At 46.0% G+C, this 19753-nt stretch overlaps 1 protein-coding gene across 1 annotated transcript; it reads right to left on the bottom strand.

The window, feature by feature from the left end:
• Window positions 1–334: 334 nt before the first annotated feature.
• Window positions 335–1003, bottom strand: LOC127346663 (BTB/POZ and MATH domain-containing protein 3-like). The gene has a single exon (XM_051372938.1). The coding sequence runs from the start codon at window positions 1001–1003 to the stop codon at window positions 335–337; it is 669 nt and encodes a 222-aa protein (XP_051228898.1).
• Between the last annotated feature and the right edge of the window lie 18750 nt (window positions 1004–19753).

Raw genomic sequence — 19753 nt, 5'->3', positions numbered from 1 at the left:
CAAAACGACCTCCTCGATAGGACGAACCCGAGGGGGGCTGGATCGTTCAGACATACGCATATGCACAGTCAGCCACCATTGACACCACTGCACGAGTATTACAAGCTGCCTCCACGGATCGAGATGGGAGATGAAACTATAATGGAGTATGAAAAGGTCCGCACCCCTCAGAAGCAAAAGAGAGAGGGTGTCATCTACCAGTTCACAACCACAAGTGATAGCACAGAGAAGCATACTATAAAAACTGAATAGGTGTAGAGATGGACGGAAACATAGATTGCTAGCTAGCTAGATGGATATTCGTTTCTTCCAAACTTCAAAAGGCTCGGGGTGGCTATAGTAGCAGGATCCTGCCTTCATAGGGTCCATGGCACCCTGCGCACTGCCTCGCTGTCGGGTCGTCGCGGCTAGCGTCGTCGCAGGCGTCGCAGAAACACGCGTGGAGGAGCAGCATCCCCCTCACCCTCACCGGCCGGAGGTTGCAAGACCCACACTTCCTGGATCTGTCGCGGGGCCCGTTCTCCGGGATACAGACGAACGCCGTGATTATAAAGTCGCACCTGATGGTGAAGCGATCGCCCTTGAGATGCTTCGACTTCTCCAACGCCTCCCTCGCAATGAACCTGCGGTAGCCCACGCCGTAGTTGCCATATAGTTCGACCACCTGCCTCGTTCGGAGGTGCTCGGTGTTCTGCTTGTCGACCTCATCGATAAAGCTGAACTCGACCTGCAGGCTCACGCGCCCCCCTTTGTCGTAGTCGTAGAGGCCGATGAAGACTGAGATGAAGCCAGCGCCTCGCAGACCATCGCCGTTGGGGAAGAGCTGGATCATCCAGGGGAAACCTCCCACCGTGAAAGGGCATGATTTTAAGCTGGTGCGGATGGGCGCGTGCTTGGCGATTGAGTAGCCGTCGATCTGGAACAGGTGAGACCCGGAAGACTGGACGAAGGAGGTACCGCCGCCGGACGACGTCGTTGTCGCTATGTCGACCGTGATTCCCATCTAACTTATCTGTGTTTGCAGACCAGGTTCCAACTTCCAAGATCGTCTTTTTATTTTGTTTTCTCACGAGAGGCATTGATTAGGGCATGTTCCACGATCGACTCATATTTAGAGGATTGAGCGGAGGAAAGTAACACTAGCGTCTCACGAAGCTCCAGCGCAGCCAGAATCAGGCCCGGATTTTATTTTACTTTTCCACAGAAAAGAGAACTTTATTTTTTTTGCACGGAGAAAATTTAATTAATTAATTACTAAAAAATATAGTATCTTTTTTTTACGTAAGAACACATATATTATAAGATGCAGCAGTCCGTCTCATCAAAAACCTTTTAGTTCCCTCAGATACCCTGATAAAGAAAAGAGTGTAAGAAACTTGCGTCCCTAGGAGGCTTGGATTACACAGTGCTCCTACAATCTAGGAAAACCAGGTCCCGAAACGCAGTCAGGGATAGAGTCACATAAAATACTACTAACTCCTGATTTTCCTACTTGTGCCAAAACATGAGCAACACCATTGTTCACTCGATCCACCTTCGCAACGGCGATGTCTCGAAATATCTTCAGTAACTCTCGTGCCTCCAGAATAAGAGCCCAGCTTGAAGATTGTTCCATCTCTTCAGACGATAAGGGCAGCTCCAGCAGCCGCGACGCATTGCGGACGCCCAAATTGTCCACGGGCGTCCGTTTGCGTCGCCTGGCGGACACGAAAATATCCGCGAGGCACGAAATGTCCGTTTGCGTCGGGTGCCACACTAGTGGTTCAACGCATTTTGGACATGCAACTGTTATGTTTTCTTCATTTTTGTTGAAGGACTCACCAATTTGTATGAATGATCAAGTTTAAACGCGAAAACAAGTAGTACAGAATGATCTTATTGCTGCCAGATTACTCGAATCAGAAAAAGTTCAAATTTAACATACAAACAAAACAAATTTAAAAACAAATAAACTAAAAACTAATTTTTGGCCTTCTTGTTAGAAGGTCCTGCCTCATCGTCCTGACTCCTGCGCCTCTTGCTTGTCACCTCCTCGTCGGAAGAGGAGCTGGCGGACGACGCGCCCATCGAGGAGTTGGAGTCGGACGTAGTGTCGTCTTCGTCGACGTCGTCGGTGAACGGACGACGACGACGCACGGCCCGCGCCTGCGCCCTTGCCCGGGCCCTGGCCTCCTTCCTTGTTGCCGCCTTGTCGTCCACCGCCTCCTACACCTCCAGCCGGGCAAACTTGGCGTCGGAGTCCTCCTCCTCCTCGCCGTCGCTGCCAGCGGCGCCTCCGTCTTCCTCCTGGTCATCGTTGGCATCGGTGCCTCCGTCCTCGTCCTCCTCACTCGGTGTAGAGGCAGGGTCGCTGGGGGTGGAGCCCGGATCGCTTGGCGTCGCAGGCGATTCCCACCAATGCAGCCATCCGGGCGACTTGCCCTCGCTCTCCGAGTCCGACGGCAGCATGTAGTCGCTCATGGCGTCTGGCTAGCCGGTCTTGGAGAAGAAGAAGCAGGCGGTTGGACGTGAATTACAGTAGATGCAGGGGTTCTGCGGGGATTAATGGCGGCGCGTATAACGAAGAGGCATGCGGTTGCTCTTCCGTGGCGGTTCGGTGCTCCATTCCGGCGGTTGGCGGGTTGATCGCCGCGGTTGCCACTCCACCGGTTGACATTGTCGCGCTAGATGTGCTTTAATTCGAGGCCGATCGAGCTAGGGTCGCTGCCTGGTGGGCCCATGGGGGAAGCAAGCGGACGCTAGGCGCGACCGCGCAGCGTCCGCGGAGACGCAAACGTACCGCATATTGCACCACGTTTGGGTCACCGTGGACGTCCCGGACACAATGCGTCGCCCCACTGGAGCAGGGTGCAGACGCATTTTTGGTCCACGGGGACGCAAACGGTCGTACAACGTCCGTTTACGTCGCCTCGTTGGAGATTCCCCAACGCACTGTGATACGTCCAATTTGCATCACCATTTTATATCATAATTTGCTGTTATTCATTGATATATTTCATATTTGGAGATAATACTTATGTTATTTCATATATTTTGCATGTTTCATGATTATTGGAGGATCGAGCACCGGAGCCAGGATTCTGCTGGAAAAAGCGCCGTCAGAATGCAATATTTCGGAAGATCGACAGTTGACGGAAATTATATGAAAAATCCTATTTTTCCAGATGACGAAGGGAGCCAGAAGGGGGAGCCGAGGGGACCCGAGGTGGGCCCACCTCATAGGCCGGCGCGGCCCAAGGCCTGGCCGCGCCGCCCTGTGAGGAGGGGGCCCACAGCCCCCTCTCGCCTCCTTTTCTTCGCGTATGCCTTCGTCCCGAAAACCTAAGCTCCGGAGGGTACCTCGCAAAGAGACACAGCCCCCTCTGCGGGGCGGAGAACACCAGAGAGAAAAGAGCTCTCCGGCAGGCTGAGATCCGCCGGGGAAATTCCCTCCCGGAGGGGGAAATCGACGCCATCGTCGCCGTCATCGAGCTGGACATCATCTCCATCACCATCATCATCATCTTCATCATCATCACCGCTGTCTCCACCACTGCACATCGTCACCGCTGTAGCAATTTGGGTTTGATCTTGATTGTTTGATAGGGAAAACTCTCCCGGTGTTGATTTCTACTTGTTATTGATGCTATTGAGTGAAACCGTTGAACCAAGGTTTATGTTCAGATTGTTATTCATCATCATATCACCTCTGATCATGTTCCATATGACGTCTCGTGAGTAGTTCGTTTAGTTCTTGAGGACATGGGTGAAGTCTAAATGTTAGTAGTGAAGTATGGTTGAGTAATATTCAATGTTATGATATTTAAGTTGTGGTGTTATTCTTCTAGTGGTGTCGTGTGAATGTCGACTACACGACACTTCACCTTTATGGGCCTAGGGGAATGCATCTTGTACTCGTTTGCCGATTGCTGGATTGCCGGAGTGACAGAAACCTAAACCCCCATTGGTATATCGATGCAGGAGGGATAGCGGGATCTCAGAGTTTAAGGCTGTGGTTAGATTTATCTTAATTACTTTCTTGTAGTTGCGGATGCTTGCAAGGGGTATAATCACAAGTATGTATTAGTCCTAGGAAGGGCGGTACATTAGCACAGGTTCACCCACACAACACTTATCAAAACAATGAAGATTAATTAGCCGTATGTAACGAAAGCACTAGACTAAAATCCCGTGTGTCCTCGAGAACGTTTGGTCATTATAAGTAAACAAACCGGCTTGTCCTCTGTGCTAAAAAGGATTGGGCCACTCGCTGCAATTGTTACTCTCGCACTCTACTTACTCGTACTTTATTCATCTGTTACATCAAAACTCCCTGAATACTTGTCTGTGAGCATTTACAGTGAATCCTTCATCGAAACTGCTTGTCAACACCTTCTGCTCCTCGTTGGGATCGACATTCTTACTTATCGAAGATACTACGATACACCCCCTATACTTGTGGGTCATCAAGACTATTTTCTGGCGCCGTTGCCGGGGAGTGAAGCGCTATTGGTAAGTGGAATTGGTAAGGGAAATTTCTACTGTTTGTGCTGATTTTATTTCTGCCTGCTGCCATAATTCATTATGGAGAGATCTTCTCTTGAGTTTTTATTTGGAAAATCTGCTACTACTGCAAAGGTAGTGGATGAGGCGCCAGGTGAGGAAGAGATACCATACAAAATACCTATGAAAATTATTGAACGTGTAGTGGATAACCGTTATACAGGGGATGGAACTGTCCACCCTGGAGATCATTGACTGTTCTTACATGAATTATGCGGTTTATTCAAGTGTGCAGGTATTGCTATGGATGAAGTGAGGAAGAAACTATTCTCTACATCGCTTTCTGGTAAAGCGGCGCATTGGTATAAATTACTGGATAATGGGGATTCTCTTGAATGGAATGATATTGTGCCCCAGTTTTATTCTAAGTTCTATCCTCCAAGTGAGATTCACAAAGATCGGAATCGCATATATAATTTTTAGCCTCATGATGGAGAGAGTATTGCCCAAGCGTGGGGGAGATTGAAGTCTTTAATGCTCAACTGCCCCATTCATGAGCTTCCTGGTAATGTTATTATTGATAATTTCTATGCAAGACTTTCTTTTGAAGACAAGACCTTGCTGGATACTTCTTGTTCTGGATCATTTACGCGCAACAAAGAAGAGTTTAAAAGGGACCTTCTTAATCGGATCCAGGAAAATACTGAAGGATGGGAGAACGACAAAGATAGAGAATCATGTATAAATTATGATTATAAATGCATTGAAGCTTTTATGGATACTGATAAATTTCGTAATATGAGTGCTACTTATGGTCTTGATTCTCAAGTTGCTGCAAATCTTTATAAAGCTTTTGCCTCTCATTATGAATTGCCTAAGAAGAATTTTGATAAGTATCATGAACCGTATAAAGATAAAATTGATTCATATATTAATAAATGTGTTGTAGTTGAAACTTTTGATCATGTTATTCCTGAAGCTTATATTGAAAAAACTCCTTTCCCTGCTAAAATGAAGGAGTACTCTGTTATAAATAGTGCGGTTCATAAAAGTGAAAAGAAACCTATAGAACCTGAAGAACAAATAAAAGTTGAACCTGCTGTTGCAATAGTTAAAGATCTTGTGACTGAAAATGTGGAGGATGGTCATATTATTTTCTGTGAAGATGCTTATAATATTGTTTCACATCCTAATAAGTCTAAGAAAGCTAGTGTTCCTATGCTATCTGTTAGAATTGGTGATCATTGTTATTATGGTTTATGTGATATTGGTGCAAGTATTAGTGCTATTCCTTATGAGCTTTACACGGAGATTATGCACGAAATTGGTTCTTGTGAACTTGAAGATATTGATGTGGTTATTCGGCTGGCTAATAGAGAAACTATCTCTCCAATTGGTATTGTTCGAGATGTGGAAGTTCTATGCGGTAAGATTAAATATCCTGCTGACTTTTTGGTACTTGGTTCTGCTGCTAGTAAATATTGTCCTATCATTTTTGGTAGACCTTTTCTAAATACTTGTGGAGCTATTATAGATTGCAAGAAAGAGAAAATTTTGACTAAATTTGCTGGTGAATCTTATGAGTTTAACTTCTCTAAATTTACCAAAACTCCTTATAAAGCTGATTTGCCTAATAATGATTTTAAAGTTGAACAGTGTGCATCTATTGTTCTTGCTCCTAATAATCCCTTGCAGCAACATTTGGAGAATAGCGAGAGTGAAGTTTTTAGGGAAGAAAGAGATGAGCTTGATGAAATTTTCCTTCGTCAACCTATTCTTAAGCAAGATTTACCGGTGGAAGATCTGGGTACAACACCACCACCAAAGGAAGATCCTGTCTTTGATTTAAAACCATTGCCTGATAATCTTAAATATGCTCATATTGATGATAAGAAAATATATCCAGTTATTATTAGTTCTAAGCTTACAGAGTTTGAAGAAGAAAGGTTATTGGAAATATTGAAGAAACACCGAGGTGCTATTGGCTACACTCTTGATGACTTGAAGGGGATTTCTCCCTCTATTTGCCAACATGCCATTAATATGGAAGATGATGCAAAGCCTATTGTTGAACCTCAGCATCGTCTAATTCCTAAGATGAAGGATGTGGTAAGAAATGAGGTATTAAGACTTCTTGAAGCTGGTATTATATATCCTATTGCTGATAGTAGATGAGTTAGTCCTGTGCATTGTGTTCCTAAGAAAGGAGGAATGACTATTGTACCTAATGATAATGATGAGCTCATACCTCAAAGAGTAGTTGTAGGGTATAGAATGTGCATTGATTATCGAAAAGTTAATAAGGTTACTAAAAAAGATCATCCCGTGTATGAGGGCTTCATATTCTGCTTCATTGTTGGATGCGTTAGGGAACGTCATCCGGAGGACGTATTTTAACTTGTCGCCTTCAGGTGATATAAGTATCACTCCTGCGCCAGCTCCTTCTACTCTCTTGGACCCATCAAAGTTCATGGTCCAAGTTCTCGACAAATCTGGGGGTCCCGTGTTTTGTAGCTCCATCCACTCTGCAATGAAATCTGGCAAAACTTGCGACTTAATTGCCTTTCTTTTTTCATACGTGATGTCCCGAGGGGAAAGTTCTATTCCCCAAAGGGAGACACACCCTGTAGCTTCTGGATTGTTCAGTATATTTGAAAGAGGTGCTTCGTTGACTACTATTATCGGGTGTGCCGAAAAATAGTGGTGCAACTTTCTTGCCGTTGCAATTACTCCATATGCTAGTTTCTGGTACTGCGGGTACCGCTGTTTGGAAGGCGATAATACTTCACTGATGAAATATACTGGCCTTTGCACTCCATGGAGTTTTCCTTCTTCTTCTCTTTCGAGAACTAGCACCGTGCTAACCACTTGGGGTGTGGCTGCAATGTACAGCAGGAGAGGTTCCTTTTCCTTCGGCGCCACCAAGATTGGTGGTGTCGAGATTGTGCGTTTCAGATCCTCGAAAGCTCTATCAGCTTCTTCGTTCCACTGGAATTTCTCCCCTTGCTTTATCAGAGCGTAAAACGGTAACGCTTTTTCTCCCAGCCTGGCGACGAATCTGCTCAAAGCTGCGACTACTTGATTAGTTGCTGTATTTATTTCAACTTTGTTGGCTTCCTCATTGTTACGATAGCTTGTATTTTGTCGGGATTTGCTTCAATCCCTCTTGCTGAAACTAGAAAACCAAGAAGTTCTCCTGCTGGAGCCGTACCAGCAACGAACGTGGCCCATTTTCTTGCGACAAGGTATCGTCGACAGGAGCCGTACCAGCAAAAGCTCTCCTCGTGCGAGAAGAAGAAGGCGAAACATTGGAAGGAGCGGAAGACGGAGTATAGTTATCAAATATCAACTGAAATTTAAACAAGACAACATCAAACAACAAGCAAAGATAGAAGTTTTCATTAATCTCTTGGAATAATTACAAAGGCATTACAGTGGAGCTAAGGAAGTACGTGTCGCCAAATGACTACTTTGGCGACAAGAGCAAAAGAAACAGAAAGAAAAACAGAGGCATGCAACTAGACCTCCGGCCTTGACGAGCTAGGAGTCGACGCTGGCTTAATCCCGAGATAGGCCAAGATCTTCTTTGTGTTGGGCTTGGCTGCCTTAATCAGCGACTTCCACCTTGACTGCTCTATTTGCTCGGTGTCGCCAACTTTCATCCAGTCAATAGTCTGTCGACTGTCAGCAACCAACGCGACAGTGTTCTCAACGGCAACCTTCATATTTTCTTGGCGCATCTTCAGTCCAAGGTCTTCCGGTGTATTGAACACCTTGGCAAGGTTGAGGAAAGTCGCAGGCTCCTCTTTCTTCGGGAAGAAGTAGGGGAACAATACCGACAACACTGCGCTAGCATTCGACACACCTTCACGAATCTCGGATCCATGAAGCTCCAGATAGGAAAGTGCGTCAAGGACAGGGTCATTGACAGGATTCGTCAGATCAAAATCCGGGTTTGTTTGGGCTGTCAAGGAAACAAAGCATTAGTGAAAAGACAAGAAACAACGATTCTCATAAAAATAGAAGGGATCAGCAAAATTACTGAAAGTGCGGCGACTCTGAGTTTTCAGGCGCTTGAGGATTCCTTCTTCACGAGAAGCTTGCGCAGCTTTGTGCTCATCCAAGGCAGCTGTAGCATCCTCAAGTTTTTTCTGCAGTTCCTCGACACCAGCAGCTTTCGCCTTGGCTTCATCAGCTTCGGCCTTGGCTTTGCTAGCAGCGAGTTCGGCTTTCTTGCGAGCCGCCTCACTTTGCTCAAGTTTTCGAGCAAGTGCGTCGGCACGTTCGTTGGCCTCTGCAAGTTTCTCTGTCGAGATATAAAAAAAAAAAGAGAAGAAAGATCAAAAATCACGACAAGCAACAGGAGCAAAAAGTCAAGGAAAAAACGGCAAGTTTAAAGGTCGTTACCTTCGGCTCTGTTAGCATATTCACGGTATCCAATAAATTGGGAACCGATGCGGAGAAGATCTTTGATCATAGGCTGTTCAAGGTGAACACAGCAAGAGAAACATCGGCATGAAAAAGAGAAAAGGTGTGAAAAAACAAAATAAGGAAAATATAGATGTCGACAAGCTTACATCATCTAAGAGCAGAGTCGACGAACTGCCCAACTGAGGGGCAGGTTCAACAATCTTTTCAACCCTTGTCCTTTTTGGTGAAGGAGCAAGGGGGCTTGATGGTGGAGTAGTGGTGACGACGTTTTGTTGAGGAGGCGAGGTTTCTTCTCCTTCAACTAGCGTGCGAAGCAAGTACGATCGTGACGTGCTTGTCCGAGGAGCCACGTCAGTAGTTGGTACTTCTTCCTCGTCATCACTGTTGATCAAAAAATCGGCAGCATAAAAAGCAAGACAAGATAAATATTTCGAGTACAAAAAATAAATAAAAAAGGGAGAAATAAAGACGACTTACGAGCTGACGAGGGATTCAACATAAGGATCGTAAGCTGCCTTCGGATGAGAAGGAACAACTTCTTCAGCCTTAGAGGTGCCAGAATCCTCGGCATCAGTCCTTTTCCTTTTGTTCCTTGGAGAAACAGCAGGAGGAAGGGATTGCGTCGACTCACTGGCTTCAGACTCAACTTCTTTTTCGTGAGAAGCCGCAGATTTGTGAGAACCCGCGACTTCACTTTCAGGAATAGAAGAAACTTGAGTATCTTCGGCAACGATGGCCTGTTCTTCGACTTCTCCACCCTCCGGAAGAGGAGGAAGGGAGGTCATAGTAGGATGGTTCTGTAAAAAATAGTGACCAAAGGAAAATTAAAGAGATGACAATACAACGAGATGCAGAGAAAGTGCGGAACAAGATAAAAACTCGGGAAGACAAAATACCTCGGGGAGTGGATTGGCGGAGCTGTACGGCTCCACGCGACAAGAGGAAGGAATTGGATCTTTGCCCAGGCGAGAAAGTCTTCGAATCAACTTCTCCAAGTCCTTGGTGGAAAGATCACCGGAGATTCTGTTGGCGTCATTTTTACCAGAATACGTCCAAAGGGGATTTTTGCGAGCCTGAAGAGGCTGCACTCTAATCCTAAGGAAGTAGGCAGTGATTTGAACACCAGACAGCTCTTTGCCTCGAGTGTTTTGAAGCTGACGAATACGAGACATGAGTGCCTCTGTCGCCTTTTTCTCTTCCTCAGAAGCTTCGGCATCCCAGGAGCGGCGGCGCTGAATTCTGGCACTTCCGTCGAAAGAAACTATGTTGTGTTCAACGGAGTTGGCGCTTTCTTCGTGAATGTAGAGCCACTTTTTGCGCCATCCTTGGACAGAATCAGGAAATTTGACGTCGAAATAATCGACATCAGTACGAACACAGATAACAACGCCACCTATGTTATAAGTGACGTTGTGGGAGCCATTGCGGCGGAGGCAGAAAATGCGTTTCCACGAGCCCAATTGGGAGGGATTCCGAGGAAGCATTCGCAAAGTGTGATGAAAATAGAAATGTGAAGGATGGAATTGGGGGTCAGCGGTGCGGTTGAATCCCATAAACGAAAAGAAGGCCGCGGAGGAAATCGTGAATTGGGGCCGAAAGGCCGCGGATGAGGTGATCAACAAAACTAACCCGGTACTCCATTGGAGGCTTGGGGTAGCTTTCTTGACTGGGAAAGCGGATGGCGTCCTCCTTCTTCATGAGGCCAAGCCTCTTCAGCATGTTGGTGTCCTGGTTGGAGATTTTGGATCTCTCCCACTCAAGATCCTCGGCGGCCATCTTGGATTCCGGAGTACTGTGGCGAGAGAGTCGCGTGCGCGGTGGCATCAACGACAATGGGCAGAGCAATGCTCGTGAGTGTGGAAGATCAGAAAGAGTTGGGCGCAAGGGAAGTTTTTGCGAAGAGGAACAGATGAGCGGCGCAAGCGAGGGGATGAACGGAGGTTGAAGAAAGGTTTATATAAGAATCGGGTGAAGCAGTGTGCCGTTGGATGAAGAAATCGTGTGGTGAGAAAAGATTTTCTAGATACAAGGGTAAAGAGGTATTTTCTACTGAGATAGGCGTTACCGTACGTGCGCAGAAAAGCGGAGGACGTGTGTCCCCCACTTGCACGACGTGTCAACGTGGTGGAAGCAATGGACCCACAGGGCAGAAAAATCACGACTATTCAACAGGGATGAAGTAAATTTGATTAAGGGAAGCATGTCGACAAGGAAAATAAAAGAAGATTGGCGACAGGGAGAATTATTAAATACTTCGGGAGCCTTTGATCAAATACAAGTTTTTGCCCAAATGCTCGGGGGCTACTTCGACAAAAAGTAAAATTTCGAGTATGGCAATATAGAAATTATGGGAGCCTACAACCAAGCACAAGTCCTTGGCTGTAGCCTCGGGGGCTACTCCCATCGGGAGCGCTGTTCGCGCACCCGAGAGATAAAAAAAGAAGAAAGAGATCATATTGGGAAATAATGACAATATAGCGACAAGGTGGACCAAAATGTTGAGCCTACAACCAAGCACAAGTTCTTGGTTGTAGCCTCGGGGGCTACTCCCATCGGGAGCGCTGTTCGCGTGCCCGATGAAATTAACAAAGGAAAAATAGAAAAGCAAGAGAGTATCTTTCGAGTTATAATTAACTCTACATATACTCCCATCGGGAGAGCAATATAAGTCATATTTGACTCGATAAAATGTGCCATTCCAACAGCCGGAAAAGCACTCGACAATATATTCTCAGAACGCCGAAGTTGCGATCAATTTCTGAATGCCGCAAATTTGCGAAGGTAAGACCCCAGATCCGTTCTGCTGGGCGTGGCATCGCCAAAGACTGCGCTCTGCTACCTTTATCCGTATCAACAGATACGAAGAAAAATCCTAACGGACGCGTTAGGTACCCGATAAATTTGACTGGGACTCGACAGAATGGTAAGACCTTAAGCGGCACCTGTCGAAGTTTACACCAGTATCCCGAGATCATGTCCAGGGACGTGATTTTGAAGTAGGTTTTTGCGGATTGCCACTAGAGCAGTTAACTAGTACCTGATCCGTCAGATGAACTAGCCCCAACTACCATTATCCCTGTACAATATAGAATTTTATGTGAAGAAATATAAAAAAGTTGAAGCTTTCGAATAAAAATAAACAGTGGAGATTTTCCCTGATTCTACGATTCAAGCAAAATCTCGGGGAGACTCTTGACATAGGCATCCCAAATGGGCCTGCCGAAGATAGTACCCGGGGTTTACTGAAGGCCCACTACCCGAAGAATAAGAAGATTCGGGAGCCCAAGATATATCAAGGAAAGTCAAGAGTTGTAATAGGAAGTGTTATTTTGTAATCTGGCGGGATGAGTTAGAAACCGTCCCGGACTCTGTAATTTGTACTACACGAATCCCTCGGCTCCACCTCCTATATAAAGGGGGAGTCGAGGGACGAGGAGATCATCGAATCATTGTCTACAAACCCTAGCTTTCATAATCGTCGAGTACTTTTCGGCTGAAACCTTCGAGATCTACTTACCCTCTACTTCCAATTAAACCCTAGCCTACAATCCATAGGCATTGACAAGTTGATACCTTGTCAACGCCGAAGGAGCACTTTGTCGGGTTCAGCTTGAGGCAGAATTTATCGAGGTTGTCAAAGATTTCCTTGAGATCCTCGATCAGTGTCGCCCCTTTTTTTGACGTTATGACGACATCGTCGATGTATACTTGCACGTTTTTTCCAATCTGTGTCGCCAAACACTTCTGCATCATCCTCTGATATGTTGCTCCCGCGTTTTTGAGACCAAAGGGCATTGTTCTGTAGCAGAAAACGCCGTAAGGTGTGATGAACGCTGTTTTTACTTCATCTTCTTCTTTTAATTTGATCTGGTTATAACCAGAATATGCGTCCAGGAAGGAAAGACGTTCACATCCTGCCGTGGAGTCGATAATTTGATCGATCCTCGGGAGGGGAAAGTGATCCTTTGGACAATGTTTGTTGAGACACGTAAAGTCGACGCACATGCGAAGGACCTTAGTGTTTTTCTTCGGCACCAACACAGGATTTGCTACCCATGTGGCTTCTGTGTGCAACTCCTTGATAAACCAGCTTCTCTTAGTCGATCGATTTCTGACAGCATAGCCTTTCGATTTGGTTCCGAAAAACGTCGCAAAGGTTGTTTGATTGGTCTCGCTAGTGGATCCAAGTTTAGGTGGTGCTCGTCAAGTTCCCTGGGTACTCCTGGCATGTCAGCTGGACACCATGCGAAGATTGTCCAGTTCTCACGGAGGAACTCGACGAGCGCGCTTTCCTATGCGAGGTCCATGTCGTTTGCGATGGACGTCGTCTTTTTTGGGTCTGTCGGGTGAATCTGCACCTCCTTAGAATTTTTCTCAGTATTAAAAGTTGATTCTTTATTTGACCTTCCAACGTCTGGCAGCACGTCGTAGTCAGTCATACTCCTTGACGCCAAATACTCAGCTTGCATCCCGAAAGTTTCTGATATTCGATGAAAATCCTTGTCACATTTATCGGCTAAAGCAAAGCTTCCTTTGACTGTGATGTGTCCCTTAGGTCCAGGCATCCTCCACAGCAGGTACGTGTAATGTGGTACTGCCATAAATCTAGCATATGCTGGTCGTCCCAATAGAGTGTGGTACTGTGACGGAAAATCTACGACTTAAAACTCCAACTTCTCGATTCTGTAATTTTCTCGAGTCCCAAACTGAACGTCGAGATTGATCTTCCCCAGCGGATAACTTGGCTTCTCCGGTGTGATACCATGGAACCTCGTGTCCGTTGGTTTCAGGTTTGCTAAGGATATATTCATCTTCCTTAGTGTATCTGCATACATAAGGTTTAAGCTGCTGCCGCCATCTATGAACACACGAGAGACGTCGAACCCTGCGATGACTGCTGGTAGGATAAGTGTTGACTGCCCTGGCCGAGGAACTTGCTGTGGATGATCTGCTATGGTGAAGCCAATGTCTTGCCCCGACCAATTAAGGTACTCAACTGTTGGTGGAGGCATTTTTTCTGCCATGAACACTTGCCGCAAAATTACTTTCTGAGCTCTATTGGATGGCCTTCCCTTCTGAATCATCGAGACCGCTCCATTAGAGTTAGGATCGACGTAGGGCGGCGGTGGAGGTGCTGCCGCTATTCTGAGCTGATGTCGATTGTCGTCTGTAATCGCGGGAGGGGGTGGCAAGTGAATCTCACTCCTGGGTTCTCGAGGATTTCTCTGTGCTGCCCGAGCATTGGCATGCTCTGCCCACCTTAACATTGCCTGAAAATTGCGACAATCTTTCTGCAGATGTCCTGACTGTCTTTTTCCATTGCTGTCGAGGAAAAAGTGCATCTGACACGGCCCATTCATCATCTCTTCAGGAGACACGAAAGGCCTCGGGAACCTTGGCCCGCTATTTTGCCTATTGCTTCGAGAGTCATTTCTATTGTCGCCTCGCTGCTCATTGCTTCTCTGATAATCATCTCTGTTGTTGCCTCCGGTGTTTGCTCGGAAGCCTGCCGAAATTTGTCCTGGAGCATCATAGCTCGGGTACTGCCGGGGAAATCGTCGCCTCGGTTGATAATTTTGACCGCAGTCTTCCTCTGGCGATCTATGCCGTTTGTTGTGAACAACACCTTCTCCATCTGCCCACCTGTTTGCTATTTCCATTAAAGCAGATACTGTCTTTGGATTGGTCCTCCCCAAATCTTCGACAAAATCTCCACGCCTGATCCCTGCGACAAACGCATCTATCGCTCTTTCGTCAGATATATTTTCTGCCGAGTTTTTGATGATGTTCCACCTTTGGATATATTTTCTCATTGGCTCGTCTGGCTTTTGTCGGCATGCTCTCAACTCCTCTAATGACGCAGGTTTCTTCCACGTGGACCGGAAGTTCTTGACGAACACGTCTTCGAAGCTTTCCCAGCTGTCGATAGATCCTGGAGGAAGTTTCTTTATCCAAGATCGTGCGGCTCCACTCAAATGCACCTGGATGCTTTGCATAGCTGTTGCTCTGGTTCCTCCTGTAAGCTTCACCGTCTCGAGATAATCAACTAGCCAATCCTCTGGATCTTGAAGGCCGTCGAATTTTTTGAAATTATCAGGTAACTTGAATCCCGAAGGGACTCGAGTTTTTCGCACTCTCCTCGTGAAGCACGGCAAGCCACACATATCCTCGTCGTTTAATTCTGGGGACTGCCGATGTTCCCTCCTGCTCTGTCGCGCTCTGTCGACCCTTGCTTGTGCTGCCGTATCCCTTGCTCCACTTGGTCCTTCAGGAGCTGCTGCTGCTGCCGCAGGTCGTGGACTATTTTGCATTGCTGTTCCTTCGGGAGGTGTTGATACAAACGCCGTCCCCATGGCTCCAACTCCTGCTATCGCCATATTGTACAGTGTTTCCCTTGGATCTCCTGGGGGTGGTTTAGATGCGAGGATAAAAGCTTGTGTCGCCATATACCCAGCCTCTGGTGTCTTAGGGATGATGTTCCCTCTCGTGTCTATTGACATAAAAGACATGTCGAGGTTTTGGACCAAATGCTCTCTTTCTCCTTCGGGTACGTGTTGTAACCTTGATCTTGCTCTATTCCGAGCCTCCCAGTGGCTATCACCCGAAGTTCTAGATTGTCGACTCAGTTCTGCCCTTCGCCTGCTGGATGCAGAGGCTGCCTCCTTTCTTCTGTTTAGCTCAGCTGTCTGTTTTTCCAATTCTCTTGCAGCTCGTGCAAGCCTATATTGATATGCTTGTAATTCTTCTGGAGTGGCTGTGGTAGCCATTGGTTCTGAGCCATCCATAGCTCTTGCGGCTCTGTCCCATGCTGCTTGCGGAAGTCGTACTCTGTCTCGCGGCTGTGGCCCGATATATTTATTGCCTAGGCCTCGTCGCAAATCAGAGGGATCGACGTATGGATTTCCCAAATCGTCGAAAGCCTCAGATGTTTCTTCCTGATCATGACTTGGCTCTCCGATGACATAAATCTGATGGTACTTTGTATTCAGATCTATGTTGGGTTTGGTGACACCATCGTTAAGATTGGCGAAGACCTTGCCCACTGTAGTAGATTTGTTGATGAAGTCGTAGCTGTCGACACTGCTTGAGCCATCGCTTATATATGAGTCCGCAGATGACTCAAACGACATGTCGCTGAAGATCTTGGCGAGTTTTTCTCTTGCCCTGGTGCTGATGAAGCGTGACGTCGAAGTTTCTTCTTCTCCTGATTCGGTTGACAATGTATAGCTTGAAAAATCGGAATCGACCGCCGACGATCCCGACGAAATCGGAATTTCGACACGATACGATCCTTCTTTCTCGACGCGAAAGTGAAACCTTCCGAACGTCATCTCCATAGGCTCCTCCAGATACGCATATGCATCCAAACGGGAGGGTGGGTGAGGAACAAAATCGACAGGATCAGTAGCGATCTGTTTACCTCGATCCATTGCGTTGCTCGCGGTTGATGAAGTCGATGATTTATCGGTTGATGAAGTCGACGATCTTGAACGTGCCATCGAGACCTGATCCTTGACGCCTCTAATTCCAACAGACGGCGCCAATTGACAAGGTATTAACTTGTCAATGCCTACGGGTTGTAGACTAGGGTTTAGTTGGAAGTAGAGGGCAAGTAGATCTCGAAGGTTTCAGCCGAAAAGTACTCGACGATTATGAAACTAGGGTTTGAGAACAATGATTCGATACTTTGTTCGTCCCTCGACTCCCCCTTATATAGGAGGCGGAGCCGAGGGATTCGTGTTGTACAAGTTACAGAGTCCGGGAAGGTTTCTAACTCATCCCGCAAGATTACAAATAATACTTCCTATTACAACTCTAGCTTTCCTTAATAGTATCTTGGGCTTCCGAATCTTCTTATTCTTCGGGTAGTGGGCCTTCAGTAAACCCCGGGTACTATCTTCGGCAGGCCCATTTGGGATGCCTATGTCATTACCCTTTGCCTTTTATTGATCAAATGTTAGAAAGGTTATCTAAAAATACTCATTTTTGCTTTCTTGATGGTTATTCTGGGTTTTCACAAATTGCTGTTAAAACTAAGGATCAAGAGAAAACCACTTTCACTTGTCCCTATGGAACTTATGCTTATAGACATATGCCTTTTGGTTTATGTAATGCTCCTGCTACTTTTCAAAGATGCATGTCTGCTATTTTTCATGGCTTTTGCGAGAGTATGGTAGAGGTATTCATGGATGATTTTTCTGTCTATGGGAATTCTTTTGATAATTGCTTGCGAAACCTTGATAAAGTTTTGCAGAGATGTGAAGAAACTAACCTTGTTCTTAATTGGGAGAAATGCCACTTTATGGTTAATGAAGGAATTGTATTGGGACATAAAATTTCTGAGAGAGGTATTGAAGTTGATAGAGCTAAAGTTGAAGCAATTGAGAAGATGCCCTATCCTAGGGATGTTAAAGGTATTCGTAGTGTTCTTGGTCATGCTGGGTTTTATAGGAGATTTATTAAAGATTTCTCCAAGATTTCAAAGCCTCTTACTAATCTTCTTCAAAAAGATGTACCTTTTGTTTTTGATGATGATTGTAAGGAAGCTTTTGAAACTCTAAAGAAAGCCTTAACAACTGCTCCTATAGTTGAACCTCCTGATTGGAACTGACCATTTGAAATAATGTGTGATGCTAGTGATTTTGCTGTAGGCGCTGTTCTTGGACATCGAATAAATAAAAAATTGAATGGTATTCATTATGCTAGTAAAACTCTTGATCACTACTAGGAAAAGGGCTATAGCTGCACGCAAGTGGTGCCGGCGCACCACCATAGGCATGCGCCGGTGGAACATGTTGCCGGCGCACCAAATAAGCGCCGCGCCGGCGATGGACCTATACTGCCGGCGCACAAAAAAAAATTAGTGCGCCGGGGATAAAATTCGAAGAGATCTGGCTGAACAGTAAAAATCTGGGCAGCTTACCCCCGGCGCACCTCTATGGTGGTGCGCCGGTGGTAGACAATTTACCACCCGCGCACCACCATAGGGGTGCGCCGGGGGTAAGCTGCCTAGATTTTTCTCTCCACCCCCCCGGAATCGCCTTTTCAGTTTTCGAAAAAATAATAGAAAATGATAGAAAATTCAAAAAATAAAATCCTTTGAAATGCCCATGTAATATGTGATCTAGTTTTAGTAAAAATTTGAAATTTTGAATTTCGATGTATTATGCAAAATGGCGTCATCTTTCGGTAAAACAGGATTTCTGGTTGCATACGACCTCCGATGAAAAACTTTTTTATATCAAAATCGATCTACGCGAAATTTCCTATTCGAATTCAACCGCCTACGGCCGTTTGGACAAAAAATGGATTCGTCAATTGGAAAACAGAAACAGGACTTTTTTCAGGTTTAAGATTTGGGTGAAAAAAATAAAAAATTTACCCCCGGCGCACCACCATACTAGGTGCGCCGGCGGTAAGCTGTGCTATATATTCATGCCGCCCCTCCTCCCTCTTCTCTTTCCTCACTTCTCCCCCTTCTTCTCTTTCCCTCCTCCTCTTCTCCTTGCAGTACTCACCGACGGCCTCCTCCTCCTACTACTCCGGTGACCTCCTACTACTCCGGTGACCTCCTACTACTCCGGCTCCGATGACCTCCTCCTCCTCCTCCTCCGGTAATCTCCTCCACCTCGGGGCTCTACCTCCATCTCCGGCCTTCTCCTTCTCCTCCTCTTCCACCACCTCCACCTCCGGCCATCTTCTCCTCCTCCTCCTCCTCTCCTAAACCACAACCACCACCTCCGGCCTCATCCTCCTCCTCCTAAACCACCACCACCTCCGGCCTCATTCTCCTCCGGCGCGGCAATGATGACAAGGTGACGCACGGCCACTGTTTTCGAGGACCCGAGCTAGATGAACCCGAGCTAGATCTAGATCTAGATCTAGATCTGGATCGGGCTTTTTTTTTGAATTTCGAAAAAACGTACCGCCGGCGCACCAGGCCTGGTTCGCCGGGGATAATTCATGTTGCTACTGGCGCACCAGCTGGTGCGCCGGCGGTAACTTGTTACCACCGGCCTGTTCGCACCGGCGGGCTCTGGTGCGCCGGCAATAGCCGTTTTTGGTGCGCCGGCAATAAGGCTTTTTCCTTGTAGTGGATGCTGCTCAAAGAAATTATGCTACTACTGAAAAAGAACTGTTAGCTGTAGTCTTTGCTTGTGATAAGTTTAGATCTTATATTGTTGATTCAAAAGTTACTATACATACTGATCATGCTGCAATCAGATACCTTATGCAAAAGAAAGATGCTAAGCCAAGGCTTATTAGATGGGTATACATTTGCAAGAATTTGATTTACATATTGTAGATAGGAAAGGTGCTGATAATCCTGTTGCTGATAATTTGTCTAGATTGGAAAATATTGCTTATGATCCTGTTCCTGTTAATGATAGTTTTCCAAATGAACAATTGGCTGTAATAAAGGTGAGCTCGCGAGACAGTCCTTGGTATGCTGATTATGCTAACTTTATTGTTTCCAAGTACTTGCCTCCAACCTTTTCAGCTCAGCAAAGGAGGAAATTCTTTTATGACTTGAGGCATTATTTCTGGGATGACCCACACTTATATAAAGAAGGAGAGGATGGTATTCTGCGAAGATGTGTTCCCGAATATGAACAGCAAGAGATATTGAGTAAATGTCATGGTAGTGCTTATGGAGGACATCACGCCGGAGATAGAACCGCGCAAAAGGTTCTACAATCAGGTTTTTATTGGACAAATCTCTTCAAAGATGCAAGGAAGTTTATCTTATCTTGTGATGAATGTCAAAGGGTTGGTAATATCTCTAGACGCAATGAAATGCCTATGAATTATACTCTTGTTATTGAACCGTTCGATTGTT

Source organism: Lolium perenne, chromosome 4, assembly GCF_019359855.2.
Source record: "Lolium perenne isolate Kyuss_39 chromosome 4, Kyuss_2.0, whole genome shotgun sequence".
Classification (NCBI taxonomy): Eukaryota; Viridiplantae; Streptophyta; class Magnoliopsida; order Poales; family Poaceae; genus Lolium; species Lolium perenne.
Note: the sequence above shows the minus strand (reverse complement) of the source record. Positions and strands in the feature narration are given on the sequence as shown.

Bases quoted from the DNA above. Each gene is read 5' to 3' on its own strand.
- LOC127346663 (XM_051372938.1), bottom strand. From the start codon at position 1,003: ATGGGAATCACGGTCGACATAGCGACAACGACGTCGTCCGGCGGCGGT.